The 17057-nt window shown below is 38.7% G+C and overlaps 1 protein-coding gene across 1 annotated transcript in view; it reads left to right on the forward strand.

Annotated features, from left to right (window-relative positions):
* The window catches only part of LOC112101927 (chloride channel protein C-like), a 107688-nt gene extending 91291 nt beyond the window's left edge, over positions 1-16397 (forward strand). Inside the window, 3 exon segments of the mRNA XM_026659506.1 lie at positions 9338-9434; positions 10000-10095; positions 16167-16397. Coding sequence (XP_026515291.1) covers positions 9338-9434; positions 10000-10095; positions 16167-16397 — 424 coding nt within the window.
* Positions 16398-17057: the final 660 nt, after the last annotated feature.

A 17057-nucleotide genomic window follows, 5' to 3' on the forward strand; every position in this document is an offset into this window, starting at 1 on the left:
AGTTCCTTCCACATGCACTCTTCTGTGAGACACATCCACTGCTCAGATCTGGTCTCGTCCCTCCACCTGACAACCCTCATATGGGCACCATCCTCCATGATATCTAGCCCGTCCAACGTTTGTGCCTCCCAAGATGCTTGCCTTCTCCACCCCCATGCAAGCAGTCCTCTCCAACTTGCTCTCCTTTCTTCTTTGAGATGTGAGGGAATAGCACCTTTCACCCAGTGTCTCCTCCAAAACCAGGGATAGCCTCTCAAGACTTAATTCCCCATTGTCCAAGAAAGTGAAAAATCCTCCCAACATTCACCCAGGAAAGGCAGGTGGATGGATGGCTTCTCATGGCAGGATCTGTTTCTTCTGCTTCCTTTTGATGAGGTGTCACTGAGGTGTGAGGGAAGGATTTTTCATAGCCTGAGTTCTTCCCACCCTATCCTAATTGCTGCAGCTTTAAACTCTGCTCAAACAGGGCACTGAGTGCCTGATGCTACAGCTGTATCATGGAGATAGGCTATTCAATGACCACTTTGTAGGCAATTTGGGTATTGGTAACACAAAACAGGCCATTTTCTTTATACCTAAACCTGTAGGCTTTGTGTCTTATACAATTTATCTGCTGGAATGGACAGGGCACTTTTCCCTATTTTTGTCATTGCATCATTACCTGCACAGCTGTTATCCATTATTTCCCATTTTAACTGAAGGAATTTTTTTAGGTTGATTTAGTTTGATCAGGAGAAGGTGATTGCACAGAAACCACAATGTCATAGAGTCTAAGCAGGACTGTACAAAATATGTTGGATCTAATGAAAAACTGGTAAAATCTTGGCTTACTGCCACTGAGTGGGAAATTTCTGGCATTGTGCCCACATTTTGTGTGTGTACTTTTTTCACCTAGGAAACCCCATTTCCTCCCACCCATGGTGTTCACTGAGATGTCAGCATTTATGGTTAATGGAAATTATTATACTTCAGACAAAACTAAAAAAATAAATAAAAGTACACTGCCAAAAATTTTACATCCAAAATGAAACTGTCACAAAGCCAAAACAAACAAACAAACAAACCAGTTTCACTTTGGTTGCAGTTATTTTAGCAGTTTTGGATATGCTGCACGGGGCCAGGAGTGTCTGTGTCCTGTGCAATTGCCTCCCTCAGATCAAACGACCTCAGCTTAAAAGCTTTCAGGTAAAAATATCTAAGTGATTTAGGTGCCTAAATCCCATTTTTCAAAACTAACTTGGGAGTTTGTTCCTTTGGAAAATGGGACTTAGGCTCCCCAGTCACTTAGCCACTTTAGTTCATTTTTACCCTTCCTCTAATTGAAAAGGTGGAAACTGAGGTCAAGATTTCAAAAGTGGCTAATGATTCTAAATGCTTCAAATAATGGGTGTCCATCTTCAGACATCTTAAAGGGGTCTATTTTTTCCCCAGAGTTGGTGCTTGGCATTGTTTGAAAGTCAGGCTCCTTTAAAGTGTATCATGTTTGGGTACTGAAACATTTGAGGCACTCAAAACCATTAGTGACTTTCTTGAAAATCTTGGCCCAAAAGCTGAATTAGGGCTTGATCCATCATATTGGTACCCTAATCATGTGAGTAGTCTGTATTCATGTGAGAACTTTCAATAAAACTGGTATTACTTGCATGAGTAAGACTCCTTTTGTGACTAAAGATTGAAAGTTTGCATTACTGGAGAACAGGAACACTGGTAGTTACTACACAGACAAACAGAGCTGCTGTTATGCTCTCATGAACAGTTCCTACACCGCACTGGATGTTAGTACCTGTTTTAGTTAGGCAGGGAATGCTGGCCAGGGTACCCAGGGTTATTCTTTACTCATTTCAGGACGTGCATCGAGATATTGAACCTTCAACTACACAGCCACTAGAAAATTCTGTTTGATTTCCCATTCAGAAGACACCTTTAATGTCCAATGCTGCAGTCCACATAGGAGTCCAAGCTTCAGTGTGGGGCTTGAACTTCTGATAACCTTCTATCCTAGAGGCAAAATTGCTACCAACAGAGGGAACCAAACAGCATTTATATTTGCAACACTGTTATTTGTTGTTGCTGTGCTGGTCTTTCTCCTTCCTTTGTGAGGAAACCAAGTACAGAACACTATATTCATAAACTCTCTATTGGATAGTCTTGTTTTAAATTCCCTGCTTGTAAACTAGTAAGGAAAGGGGATGCTTTGTTTTCCTCAATTTAAAGAGATGGTAGAGCAGCTGTTCCAAGTAACAATAATGACACAATTGCTGAGACAAACATTTTCATGATGATGCATGGGAACAGTAAATCCAAACCACATTGTTTAGCTATTGCATGCTTTCACTCCAGTAAAGGGGAATGTCACAGACCTGAAAGTAAATCGAAGAGATCATAGTTTAGAAAATATGACAAAGTTGAAAACTTAAAGCTGTATTACACAGTAACATCCTTTAACAGGGAAATAATTGCTCCAAAGTACTGTATATATGTATATTTCATGGCAGTTTATTAGGTAGGATTTGTCTCTGGTCAGCAAAGTGAATAGAAACCATTGTAAGTTAAGAATGTTTTGTGGCATGGTACAGACTGCTGATATGTGCTGCTGGGAAAGGAATATGGCACTGTGAAAAGTTACGGATCTGTTCAGGACAGAATCATAGAAATGCTTCTATGACTTGAATGCATCCATAAGAGGGGACAGTTTTTTCTAGTTTACTTCCATCCACTTCACCAGATGGGGGATAATATGAGATGCCTCCCCACATATACACACACATTCTCACACACCCTTTTAATAAGCCAATGTCATATTTTATATGAGAAGCATTTGCATTTGAAAAGAAAAATGCAGTACAACAGTTTGGGAGCGAATGGAAGGTTTAAGAAAAGATCCTAACATTCATGATGCCCAAAACACTTAATATGTGAAGTAATTCTTGAGTGTGACTGTGGAAAGATTAACCTTAATATCAGCAAAGTCTCTCTGCTGGCACCCTCTGAAATAATTTGTCATTTTGCAAGTTGGAGAACCTTTTCCTTCTGGCACTTTGTTAAGAGGATACTAAGTTCAGGTCCCAGGAATGCAAAGTTACTCAATCTGATACAGAAGGCTGCAAAGTTCATGCAATACATGGGGAGATAAACGTATTGCATAAAGATTTTCTTTTCTTCTAGAAGATCATCCATGGTCTTTCCATCATCCCTTCTTCATAATGGTGATCCTTCTAGCACTGATCAGTGATAGAAATGAGGCAAATTATGTGGACTACACTTTAAAATGCTGAATTTAAGTTGAGCCAGCAACAAATAAAAATGCACATTACATACATGAAAACTTTGTGTGTGTGCTCAAATGGAGTAGTTGACTGCATATAAAGGTGCTTTTGCAATTATTTGAGTACAAGTATGGGATCTGAGGGCATATTGTTTGTTTGTACAGTGTCATAAATTCCTGAGTTTGAAAAGCTGGCCCAGTTAGTTTAAATGTGAGATTAAAAAAAATGATACAGTATACAGTAACCTGACATTTAAATTAGAACAACTCACTGAGAGCAACCTATTGCTGATTTGGGTTGCCTGTTAAAATAAATTGAATCCAGCACTTTCAAGAAAGCCCTTTGACATTACACTCCTCCCCATATATTGTCAGAATCCTAGGACAGTGTAGCTCATGGGCAATGAAGATGGAGGAAGATTTCGGAGTTTACGGCACAGATTTTTATTTTGGATCTTAATGTGAAACTTCTTACAAAGAACAACATTATTTGATACTTTCAAAATTAGTGGGCCTGTTTCATTATACAAATAATTATGCAGGTGTTGCAGGATTCTGCCACACAGCCTTTTGGAGTAAATGCCAAAGTGCTGCAGAGTGTATGTGCTTAACTCAAAAAGCTAAATTAAAAACGTATGCAGCCACATGTAGGTGGCTTTTAGGCAAGTGCAGACTGTTGTTAAATGTGGAAATCAAATATGGGCATGGGGAAAACTGGTGTGTGTATGGAAAGACTGATCACATATTTTGTCCTATAGTTTAAATGTGTGGTAAATTCTTCTGAAATTGAAAATCTGCAGTAGCAGATGGTAGCAAACCAGATTGGGGGGAGGGAGGGACAAATACGAATCCAATTCTGGGCTTTTGCCCGTTTCTAGAATCAAACCAAATGGAACCTTTTGAAGATTCAGAAATATTAAGTTTGCATTTTCCCATTTGTTTTCCAATTTTGGTGTGATCTCTGCATTTTCACATTGAGGCTAGGACTATCTGTCTATTTATTCATTCACTCATTTACTTATTGCAGTGATGGGGTCCTAATAAATATGTATCTGAGAACTTTGCAACCTTTAAATATTTGACTTCATAACCTGCCATTGAGGTAGGGAAAATGATCCTCATTTTACAGAGTCGGAAACTGAGCCTCTGAGATTAAATATCTTGCCCCAGGTCACATGAGAAGCCTGTGGCATAGACAGTTTTTGATCCCAGAATTTGAGGATCCGAGTCCAGTGCATCAACCACAAGACCATCCCTTTGGCAGTCAGAGTGCCAAAATCTAATCAAAGACTGTTCTTACATGGTTTCCAGCCCAAGTTTGTAGGCTCAAGTGGTTTGGATAAACACTGGCAATTTTGGCTGCTTAACCTGAACTGACCCTCTAACTGTTCTGAGATTTTCCTGTCATAAATGAAAAATCTGAGCTCTCTAGCTGTGCCCTGCACCCAGGGATCTAATCCTCATACCCTTGCTAATCCTCCCTAAATGGAATAAATCATTTCCCCATTTTACAAAAATGTCAGTTTTTCCACAATTTTAAGAAACGCATGTGAAAACCATCTTTCCTAGTTTAACAGCAGCTATGTTAATACAAAGCATAAATAACTCAGAGAAGTAGGCCTGTTTGCCTCAAACTGGTTATCCCTTTTATAGTTTTATGCATAAAGTCTCTCCCATCATATTATCTTGTGAAGGCCACATTACCGTGAGTGTTAGAACAAGTGCTTAACTTTTACTGAGTAATAGAGTTATGACCCAGTTCTGCTGAGGGTTTCCTGTAGGGGGCCGAGCACCCACAATTTCTTATTGACTTCAGTAAAAAGTTGAAGGTACATGGTGGCAGATCCTCAGCTGCAGGAAACCGTCATAGCTCCATTGATTTCAATGGAGCTTTTACAACTTACACCAGCTAAGGATACGATTGCCAGTTTTGGTTGGACATATTCCTGGAGGTTTCATCACATGACCTAATCTTTAATTAATGATTAGCAGTCCTGGAGAGTTGGCAATCCTAGCTAAGAATCTGCCTGCCAGTGCATTGGATGAGGCAATCAGTAGCACCCCTACACAATCAGGATCATTAGAGACCACAGAGGGGCTTCTGTATCATTTTATCATGCTATTTTGAAACTTATCTTCTTTACTTTACAAAAAGCGTAGCTAGGATATGGAGTCTGGTCTGAAGCCCATTGAAACCAGGACTTGTCACTGGACCTTTGGATCATGCCTTAATGAAGATGCAACAGAGAAGCGGCTCTTTTTGCAGATGGAGGGATAATTATATTAAGTTCCTTCATTGTGCTCTGCTTCATACACGACGCACATTAATTCACAGTCCATATCAAGCCACACATAGACAATAAAATTTCAGAAACAAAATACACACGCAAGAAGCAGTGCAGGTATCTTTGGTGAATTAATGCAGAAAAAATGGGTTTTAAACATCAGTGAACAAACTGAAACAAATACTCCAGGTTCTCTAATTTTCTCAATAAACTCCATGGCTATCCTTTGCATTCATGGTGAAAGAATCATGCCCTGAACGGTTTTGCCAGTGATAGGATTGTTTAATCTACTGTCTTTGTATTTATAGCTACTTTTGAGCTTGTGTTCCTCTTATGTCACTCCCCCTATGCACAGAATTTGCAGTTTCCTCTGATAAATGGGCTTTTCTGACAAGAAAAGGGTGACACTCTAAGTTGTCAGATACTTTTAATTCCTGAGTATCATGCTGAATGTGACACTTGGAGGTTGTGATAATAATGTGTTATCTTAATTATGTGTGTCCTCATGATGCATGTTTTGTAACAGATATAGTATATAAAACTACAACAGTGCCTTTGAAATGAGATTCATTACTTAAGGGTTTTCTTCCTTCTTAAATAAACAAAGAGTAAACGAACAATTGCTGAGTCCAAGTTTGAATCCTAGCACTTCCTGTTAAGTCCAAAAAATAGTGCAAGGAACATGTTTGGTCTGCTCTTTCTAAGGCTTGATGATGTGATAGGAAGGATGTTGTGTGTAACATCAAAGAGTGATGTTGTTATACCTCCAACGCATGACTTCTGGAGGCCCAAATCCAATAATGTACGCTCATTTTTCTCTTGAATATGGCAGGCTTTAATAGGATTGGATTCTTATCAGAAATGTTCCAACAATTTCCTTCATTGTGTTTCTGTGTGCCTTTTTTGACTAGCCAAATTCCTCTCACTTCTCAAAGTCCTGCTAAGTGACTCCCCACTGAGTTTAGTTAAGAACAGTGTTGAGCAAATTGCAAGCTGCCAAAACCAGCCATGAAACCACTGATGATGAGCAAATGTTTCTGCTCTTTAAGCTCATGGTAAATGTTGCTTTCTTTTTCCTCCAGTCAGACACTGTTAAAGTGGGAAAACAAAAGGGTTTGTATGATGGACAGGCTCAAACCATATCCTGGATATGAACACCTCCAGACTTTGGAAAAGTACCACTATGGATCAGAACTTTGCATTTGGGGTCCATCTCTAGTTTGTATAGCAATGTATTGTTGAAAGCCACAAATAGAATTCTGGCCCAGAGATAAGCCATACAGTTTTGCTCCCTGAAGGTGGCTGCATTTCAGTGGTGGATGAAATGATCCCATAGTAGTTGTAAATGAATATCTGAGGGCAGAATTTGGCCCAGGTGTATAATTCACAGTTACTTAATGTGATTTGGAGGCTTGTGAGAAATGTTATATAATGTGAACCAATAAATATAACTGTGAACAGGTGATCCTTGCAAGCAGAGGGCATAATACATTAAAGACAAGACATACTACATTACTGGATATTCATCTTGTACATGTCCCCTGCTGCAGTGAACATATCAGGAGTAGTACCTGCTTTGGGGAAGAGTACTTGGCTGCTCTTCAGAAACAACTGTCTATCAAGAGTTATAACTGCATTAGTTAGGTACAAACCGAGGGCTGCCTCAGAGCTTTGCTCTCATTAATAATGTGAAAGTGATTTTTAAAAATGTCAGTGCCAAAAAAGGTTGTTTGGGGGGGATGTGGAGTGAGTAATTTTGTTGCAGTAGTGAATATGAGCTATGTTAGTTATTTACTCATTTTTCTTGGGAGGGGAAAGTGTGTTTAATGGTTGGAGCAGCTGACTGGACCTCTACCTGGCTCTGCCACTGATTTCCTATGTGACCTTGGGCAAGTTATTTCATCTCTTTGTACCTCATCTGTGAAAAGGGCATATATATGTCCCAGTTACAGGGATGCTTAATAATCCTAAAGCTCTTTGAGAGCCCTGGATGAAGGGCAAAATATCTCATTTTAAATTTCAGAAAGGTTTGATGACAAGTGTTTTTCAAAATACTGAACAAATAGAAGAGAAGAAATAAATTGTATTAAATTGTAATAAATACTGTAGCTAATTGAGACAGTGTGCAGGAAAGTGATTCTAATGTGTTGTATATTGCTGCATATTCTTTCAGATTTGAATGAAATAAGATTTTTTTTTCTTTTGCAATATTTTAAGTTCTTGATATACACCCAACACATTACCTGCCATAACACAAGATTGAGAAACACGCTCTCCTGGAGATTATCTTGAGTGCACCAAGAACAGCTTGAATCACTGTTAAACTGGATCAGCAAATCTCTAGTTACTGTATATTCATCTAAAGCATAAATCCCTCTTTAACCTACTTCCAGGTAACCAAAACTAGTAACTTGGTCACGTCCCTAGCTACTATGGGCAACATGCATTTTTCTCCCCCCCTCCCCCCTTTTTATAAAAAGTCCCAGGAATCAGAGGGAAAAACACTATATTGCCCATATTTTTCATTTTAAAATTCATTAAATATTTTTGGTCATTTTTCCTAATAGTCCCCCTTTATTTAAATTTCTCCTACTGTCTACAAATTGAGCTATGCACTGATATATATCCTGGAAGTTTCTGTCATCATTTCCCTCCATAGGTGGATCCCCCTCCATTAGTTGCCCCCACTAGCACCAGACATGTGACTCTCCTTCTGGCTGGGGAGAGATGGATGTTCCTCCTGCTGGAGTCTATTATAGCCTTCCTTTATGCCAGCCAGGAGGCTTGCTAGAAGCTTTGAAGGACCCATGCCATTCTGATCATCTTCTGGCTTAGGAAAGTTGGATGTTCCTCCCTCTGGGAACCTGTTAGTGCCTCATCTTCTGTCATCCAGAAGGTTCACTAGAAAGGGGTGATAGTGTTCCTGTCTGGAAGTGCGGGATCTGAGGTTGGGTCTCCATCTTGAACCCTGTGTATGGGAGCATATTACGCTCCCATAGACTCTGTACTCTGAGAACACTGGGAGTTTATAACAATAACTTGTGAACTGGAGTTTTGATCCTAATTCTTCATTCTCCATTTAGACAAGTCACCTTGTATTTCAATCTCTTCCCTGCCGAACTCCTAATTAAAGGTTGTGTGATTGCTGTTCCTTGTGTCCCACGTGTATCTCAGTGGCCACAAATTTTACATATATCGATAAAGATGGCCATTTGAATTTAATCAGACAGCAAAGATTGATGTCTCACACAGATTGTGGGTGCAATCCTGGTCCCACTGAAGTAATTGGGTGCCAGGATTTCACTCCTTATTTAAAACACAATGAGTCTGAACATTTTTTACAAACATGGGTCTCATGCTTTAATGTGGACATAAGGCGGAACTGAAAAAATCTATACAAAAAAAATGACAAACCTGACCCCCTTTGTAACTGCAATTATGACTTGATTGGAACAAACTAGATAGACTACACAAGCAGTTCTTGCCAATCATATTAATTCAGATAAAAAATAAAAATGTAGAGGGGATAAATCCATTTTCAAAAAATGTAGGGTTGGGAGGAGTTCCACACCACACTGAAACCCGAAGAGAGAGACACGATTTTTGCTGGAAATCTAGGAAAGCAAAACTTGCTTTGTATAAATGATGTATTGCCCACTAATATTAGACTCATCATATCTGTATATTTTTAGCATTGTCAGGCACTGGTTTCTGGAGATTATAATCCATTATGTTGGCTCTTTTTTAATTTGGCTTTGATGGTGAATGTATTCCTTGTAAAAATTAGGTTAGAACTATGCATGCTGCTGGAACATGAAGCCATCTTTGAAACAGAGACTAACCATGATTCTCTTTCCTGCTGTCCTCTTCTCCTCTACCAAAAGGTAATCACTTTTCTTTATTTCTCCCTTTTGTTAATTGATGCATATTTGATATGTCCAGGGATTGTACTAGGAATGAAAATAGTTATTAATATGTTGTTAAATAAGTAGTACAATTATAAACTAAATAAAAGGGCAGCCCATAAACAGCCAAATAAAACTGAAATAAGTTACAGGCGCTCCTGGAGCAGCCCAGACTCTGGGAGGCACACAGGAGTGGAAGCCAGGAATTTTTGTGTTCTAATCCTGGTTCTGACACAGTCCTTAAATCAGCTACTCCAATCCTCTCTGTTTCCTGTCTGTAAAATGGGGCAGGTAATATTTAGCTTTGTGAGTGTAATCACCTTTGCAAATTATGAGGTTTAATTAATGTTGGTAATGCATAACGAAGGTGCAAAGAACTATAGAATAGCTAAGTACTATTAATTTATCAAAACGAAGAAAGGATTTAAAAATCCTAAACATGAGATTGGTAAAAGTAAATTAGGATGCAGATGAAAATCCATCATATGGTTTAGAGTCAAATTAGAAAGGTTTGGAAGGAGAAATAGAATCTTGCCTATTGCAGATAACAGTGGAGAAGTTGCCTGATCCACCACAGATGACCACGCTGCTGAACCGCTACAGTACAGATCCTCAGTATCAGCAACTCTTCATCAATCTGGTAAGAGTGAAGCCAACTCTAAAAACAAACATTTCCTCCATGAACAATGTATTTGTTATATTTTCTCATTTGTTTATGATGGCTGTGTCAGCCACACTGACTTACATAAACACTGCCAATCCTGGGACGTTACACTCTCAACAAAAGTAGCCGAGTACAAAGAGCATTCCAAAGTTTTAATTCATATTGTATAAACGTAACAGATGTTGATAAAATGAGCCAACAAGAAAATACAACAAAGGAGACCATTTCAAGGGGGCTTTTGATTAAAATACATTCCAGATTGACCAAAAGATACAACATTAATGGAATAGATCATTTAACTGTCATCATTTGGCTCCTTTAGCATTATAAAGCAAACATAAAGCATTTCCATGTTTATTTCCTAAATACTGCACCAGAATACTGGGCCCAAGCACATTATAGTTTTTGGTGCACTGTACAAGGCTTAAGAAAAATAAATAAATAATTAAACATAGCCAGTCTTTGCCTCAATGAGTTCACAATGCACAGAGTAGGCACAGATAAAATGTGGCACATATGGAAATTCAGAGTTGGGACTGACTTAGAGGGTTTTTATTAAAAAAAAATATATATATATTTTGAGCTCTGCTCGAGTTCACTGTAGTGATCCTAATGAACACAGGAATTGCCATACTGGGTCAGACCCGAGGTCCATCTAGGCTGGTATTCTGTCTCTGACATTGGCCAGAAACAGGTGCTTCAGAGGAAAGTGTAAGCACCTTGCTTCCCTTCTGGGATAATCTGCCTCCTACATGGATCTCATCCTGATCTGTAATAGTTAGAGATGGGTTTAAACCCTGAGGCATGAGGTTTAATATCCCTTCTAAATTTTTGTTATTAATTCTGATAACTCTGGATAGTCTTGGTGTCCATATACATGTCTCATCTCTTTTTGATTCTTGACCTCAATGACTTCCTGCGACAATGAGTTTCACAGTTTAATCACACATTGGGTGCGAACATATTTCCTTTTATTGGTTTTGAATTTCCTTTCTTTCAGTTTCATTAAATGTTCACTTGTTCTTGTATTATACTATAGGATTGGGAGAACACAAGTTCCTGATCTATCTTCTTGATATCATTATCTTATGCTGTCCTCTCTTTTTCTCCTTTCCAAAGTAAACATGTGACCTTAAGAGCCCCTCAGTGCCAACTGGCAAAGGGTTCACTGTCATGTAACAGCTACTCTTAACAGGCTTGACAAACTCACTATGCCTAACACATTGCTGACATAGTATTTACCTATAAAGAGTGTCTTGTAAGGTATCAGATGAAAACTGGTAACATAAGGGTCATTAATATCATTGTGAAACATATATGTTAATACTATATGAAGAATTATGGATACTCACTGATATTATGCTTTAAAGTCGGTAACCAAACAAAAGGAGAAACAGGTTTTCTCCCAGACAGGAGACAAGGTAGTTATCTCCCTGTTTCTAATGTAAATTGAGCATTGTGGAGCCAAATATAATGGGAACTACCTTTGCATGGAAGTCAACAGGAAAAGCCAGGTTGACAGGGGTGTGTGAACTCAGCTTGGGAAGACACTGGAATCTGAACCCCAGCGGTTCACCCTGTCTCTGGGAATAAACTCCCTATGAACCTTGGGAAATATAAGGAGAAGCAAAAGAACATTCTGTTATCTATTTACTGAGGAGACCCCTGGTAAGGAGTAGGGAAAATCATGAAAATCTGGATCCGGATTTGATTGAAAACCAGCTAACTCTACAGAAAAACTCGGAGGGTAAGAAAACGGCTTTAGCCAAAGGATCGTAGCTTGCTAAAGTTATGTTTAGTCTCTTAGAAGTGTGTTATACTTCTGTTTCATTTGTAACCAATTCTGTTTCCATTATCCTTGCTTTATATCACTTAAATCTCTGTCTTTGTTAATAAACTTCTGTGTTTTATGAGTAGATCTCTGTGCTATAATATTAAGCAAAATGTGAATTAGTTGAATCAAACAAGCTGGTGTGCACACTCTCTTTGGAGATAGTGAACTTTTTTGGGAAGTTCTGTGTCCTGTGTTATGCAGGAGGTCAGACTAGATCACAGTGGTCTCTTCTGGCCTTAGAATCTATGAAGTTGGTAATTTTTGTGAGTGTCCAGTGACGGGGGCTGGGTACTCCAGGAGAATGATCTTCCAGGGGCTTGGGACCTGCACATATTACCTGCAAAGCAAAGTAAGGGCCATCAGAGTCCTGAGAAATTTGTCTGGGATAGTCAGCAGACTGGGCTAACAGGGAGTTTAGAACCAGCAAATATCTCTCTTACTGAGGTAGACGCATGGTAACCTACAATTTTGGGCATCCTGAGAAAGTGTCACAAAACAATCTGTCTTTTTAATCTCTTTTCATTTGTGAGTTTCCCCAGGCCTTTGATCATTCTCACTGCTCTTCTTTGACCGCCCCCACCCCTTTAGTTCTGCAGTATTCTTTTTGAGATGGGTTGACCAGCATTGCACACAGTATTCCAGATGAGGCCATACTACTGATATATATAAAATTATTATAATATTCTTTGTATTATTCCATGTCCCATTCCTTATGCATCCCAACATTTTGTTAGCTTTATTTTTTTTTTAACCACAGCTACACATTAAGCACAGGTCTTCATTGAGCTGTCTACAGCGAAGACCAGGTCCCTTTTTTGAGTTGATACAGTTAACTTACAACCTGTAATGCATATGTATAATTTATAGGACTGTCAAGCGATTAAAATATTAATTGCGTGATTAAAAAAATTAATCTCGATTAATGGCACTGTTAAACAATAATTGAATACCATTTATTTAAATATTTTTGGATGTTTTCTACATTTCAAGTATATTGATTTCAATTACAATATAGAATACAAAGTGTATCGTGCTCATTTTATATTGATTTTTTATTACAAATATTTGCACTGTAAAAAACAAAAGAAATAGTATATTTCAATTCACCTAATACAAGTAGTGTAGTGCAATCTCTTTATCGTGTAAGTTGAACTTACAAATGTAGAATTATGTAAAAAAACTGCATTAAATAATAAAACAACGTTAAACTGTAGCACCTCCAAATCCACTCAGTCCTACTTCAGCCAATCGCTCAGACAAACAAGTTTGGTTACAATTTGCAGGAGATGCTGCTGACCGCTTCTTGTTTACAATGTCACCTGAAAGTGAGAACAGGCGTTCGCATGGCACTGTTGTAGCTGGCATCGCAAGATATTTACGTGCCAAATGCGCTAAAGATTCATATGTCCCTTCATGCTTCACCCACCATTCCAGAGGACATGCGTCCATGCTGATGATGGGTTCTGCTTGATAATGATCCAAAGCAGAGCAGACCAATGCATGTTCATTTTCATCATCTAAGTCAGATGCGACCAGCAGAAAGTTGATTTTTTTTTTTGGTGGTTCGGGTTTTGTAGTTTCTGCATCGGAGTGTTGCTCTTTTAAGACTTCTGAAAGCTTACTCCACACCTTGTTCCTCTCAGATTTTGGATGGCACTTCAGATTCTTAAACCTTGGGTTGAGTGCTGTAGCTATTTTTAGAAATCTCACATTAGTATCTTCTTTGCGTTTTTGTCAAATCTTCAGTGAAAATGTTCTTAAAATGAACAACATATGCTGGGTCATCATCCGAGTTTGCTATAACATGAAGTATATGGCAGAAAGTGGGTAAAACCAAACAAGAGACATACAATTCTCCCCCAAGGAGTTCAGTCACAAATTGAATTAACGCATTATTTTTTTCAATGAGCATCATCAGCATGGAAGCATGTCCTTTGGAATGGTGGCCGAAGCATGAAGGGGCATATGAATGTTTAGCATATCTGGCACGTAAATACCCTGCAACACTGGCTACAAAAGTTCCGTGTGAACGCCTGTTCTCACTTTCTGGTGACATTGTAAATAAGAAACAGGCAGCAGTATCTCCAGTAAATGTAAACAAACTTGTCTGTCTTCGCGGTTGACTGAACAAGAAGTAGGACTGTAGCATCTCAACAGTGTCCTTATCTTCCTTAATTGCTCTCTTCATCCACTGGTGATCCAGTGAAGTCACTAATTCTTTTGTGAGCTTTCTACTTCTGAAACATTTAAAGAATTTCATATTTGTTTTTACACATTTAGTTATCTGCTCCTCAAAATAGTAGAGAAATGTGAAGGTAAAAGTAGTTGCTCATTTTCTTCATTGTAGATTCATTAATTAGAAATTCCTTACAACTGATTAAACTGGCTCATCAAAGACATATGTCCAAGATTTTGCTTGGGATTTTTGATGATACTGATTTTAATTTCCTGCAGCCTCTGGGTTTTCCCTGCTAGTCTCCCAAACAATATTGGCCCTATTTAGTTTGTGAGATTTGACTAGATTACACCTTGAGAGGTGAAGTGACTGCAGACCAGACCAAAGAATACTAAGGAGTATATTATTATTCAACCTATATTTTTACTTGAATTGAACCTATATTCTATATTTTTACTTGAAAGAATGTTTTCAAAATTTCTTTTTTTAAAATTCCAAAACAATAAAAAGGCTGAAACTGAAACAAAATGTTGTTACTGAAATTAACATTGTTTGACATGACACAATTTTTTTCAGCCTTTCAAAATTCCCAACAAACCACAAAGTGCATTATTCACCGAGCTTTAATCTTAACTACTAACCAACTCTTGCTGATTTCCCTATGAGGTTAATCAGTGAGGTGTGTCTGCATTTTTTATGTCACACCTTGTCTGTTTCACACTGTTTTAGTCAGTTTTGCACCAAGAAATGTCAAAAGTTTGACAATGGGAAGCAAGAAAATCTGTTTCATAATAGCAGAAAAAAAACCTCTGGCAAATAGCCACAATAGCAGGTCAGGGCTACTGGGAGAAAAATGCCTGTAGAAAGAGCTTGAGAAAGTATTTGTAGTGTTGCCTTTTGGGCCTTTTGGGTGAAATACAACCTTAAGTTACACATAAGCCAAAGCATGGAGTCTCTGGTGGTGGAAAGTCTACTATGGAGGAGTTTGTGGAGGACAAAGTGGCTGTAACCTCACTTTGCCAGGTGGCCTAGAGGCCAGAAATGGCTGGGGTGAGGGTATGGGCCAGGCAGTTGAGAGATGCACTGATTCAGTGCAGCAACCTCTTGATGGCCTTAGCTGATAGGCTCCTATAGAGCTCCTGGTCAGAATTCAAGCTGACCTATGGGGATGAATCCTGCTGAGGGCCTCCCTGTTGCAGTGAGGTTCAATTTGTACTTCCGAGTACTTTCTGGGTGGATCTTGTCCTTCATTAGTCCTTTTTAAAAAAAATATTTTTAAAAGACATCTGAATGCTCTCTCTCCTCTGGTTCCAATCTACCCACTATCCAAAAATATTCCTGGAGAGACTACAAGACACACCATCCTCAGGTGGGTGTGGGGAGCTTCCACTGATTTCCCAGTGCACCCATATGCACTTGAGGATAGAAGTTATGAGTAGGGTGCTGTATGGATAGGTAAGATATAGAAACTTGGTGAACACCTACTTAAAATACCAATATTTACCTTGGAAACCTACCAAATTAGCTTTAGCTAAATCTAGAAACATTTATGTCTAAGGTGGGATTCAATGATCAGCATTCAGCACCCAGCAGACCTCATTGTATATATTTTTTCTTTGTTCTCTCTCATGCAGTATATATTTCTGATTTTTACTAATATTAACTAAAGAATATTACAGGATGTCACAAATGGGGTTGTATAATGAGAGAGCAGTTATTAAACATCTCTTTGACTTAATAAATACTTGATCATTTACTATTTCCAAACAGGAATTCAGACCATATCAATGGAGCTCAGCTTAGCTGTTCCAGCCTGAGAGATTTGGGTATATTCCAGTCATAACAGCTTAATGTGAACTTGATCTTTTAGTGGAAAAGAAAGGGCTCATTACTGTGTACTTTATACTGATTTGGGTACAGCTGAAATAAAAGAAAGTGTAGTAATCTCACCCCGCACCACTCAGGAAGCCTGCTGTAACAGGAATGGCTACACACTTATTTTCTCCAACCCCCACCTTCTCTCTCTTTGTCTTGCAGGAACCGTACATAAACAAATCAGCGGTGTCAGTTCAGGCTCATTTCTCTCTGCAACGCACATATATCATCTTTCGGACCTTGGGGCTTCGCCACCTGACAGTTGTTGACCTACAGAACCAAGTTGTTGGGATAATAACCAGGAAAGATCTGATGTCTTTCCAGCTGGAGGAGAGGATGGCGCGTCAGCTGGCATCACAGAAACGTGACTCAGATGAGCAGCCCTTAGATTAGGAAAAGAGAACAGAACTGTGAATGTTTTATTTCTTAAGCTTTGTCACTTTAATTTTTTTTTTTATAAGTCTGCATTCTTCTTAGGTAAAGGAAAAAATGGATATAACTGTGCTGTTAGATTCCTTTAGGGCAGGGAAGTTCAAAAGGCATCCTACCTGGGCCCTTAAATGTATCCTACCACTAGCTCCCTTGAACCATAGGATGATGGCAAAGTTCATTGACTGCAGATTTGACAGGGCACTGGGTTAGATGGACCATTGGTCTGACCCAGTATGGCTGTTTTTATGTATGTTCTTATATTTTTAAGGCTTGTGAACTAAATCAGGAATTTTCTACTCATCTACCATGGAAGGCAGAAGTACAAGCAGATATGAAGGTTGAGGTTAAAATGTCCAAAAGCATCTATTTTCAAAAGTGACATAGTCATTTAGCAGCCTAAGTCCTGCTGATTTTCATTGAGACTTAGGCTTTGTCAACACTTAAAGTTGTACTTCTATAACTATGCTGGCATAGTTAGATGCAAAAATGCCCTAGCACAGATGATATTATACTAGGATAAAAGTGCTTATACTGGTATAACTTATTCTGGTTTGGCGAAGCAAAATAACCTATATCAGTATAAAACAACTTACAGTATAATTGTGTCTACTCTAAGGGCTG

The sequence above is a fragment of the Terrapene carolina genome, unplaced genomic scaffold, assembly GCF_002925995.2.
Source record: "Terrapene carolina triunguis isolate 2854851 unplaced genomic scaffold, T_m_triunguis-2.0 Scaffold58, whole genome shotgun sequence".
In the NCBI taxonomy this organism is placed as follows: domain Eukaryota; kingdom Metazoa; phylum Chordata; order Testudines; family Emydidae; genus Terrapene; species Terrapene triunguis.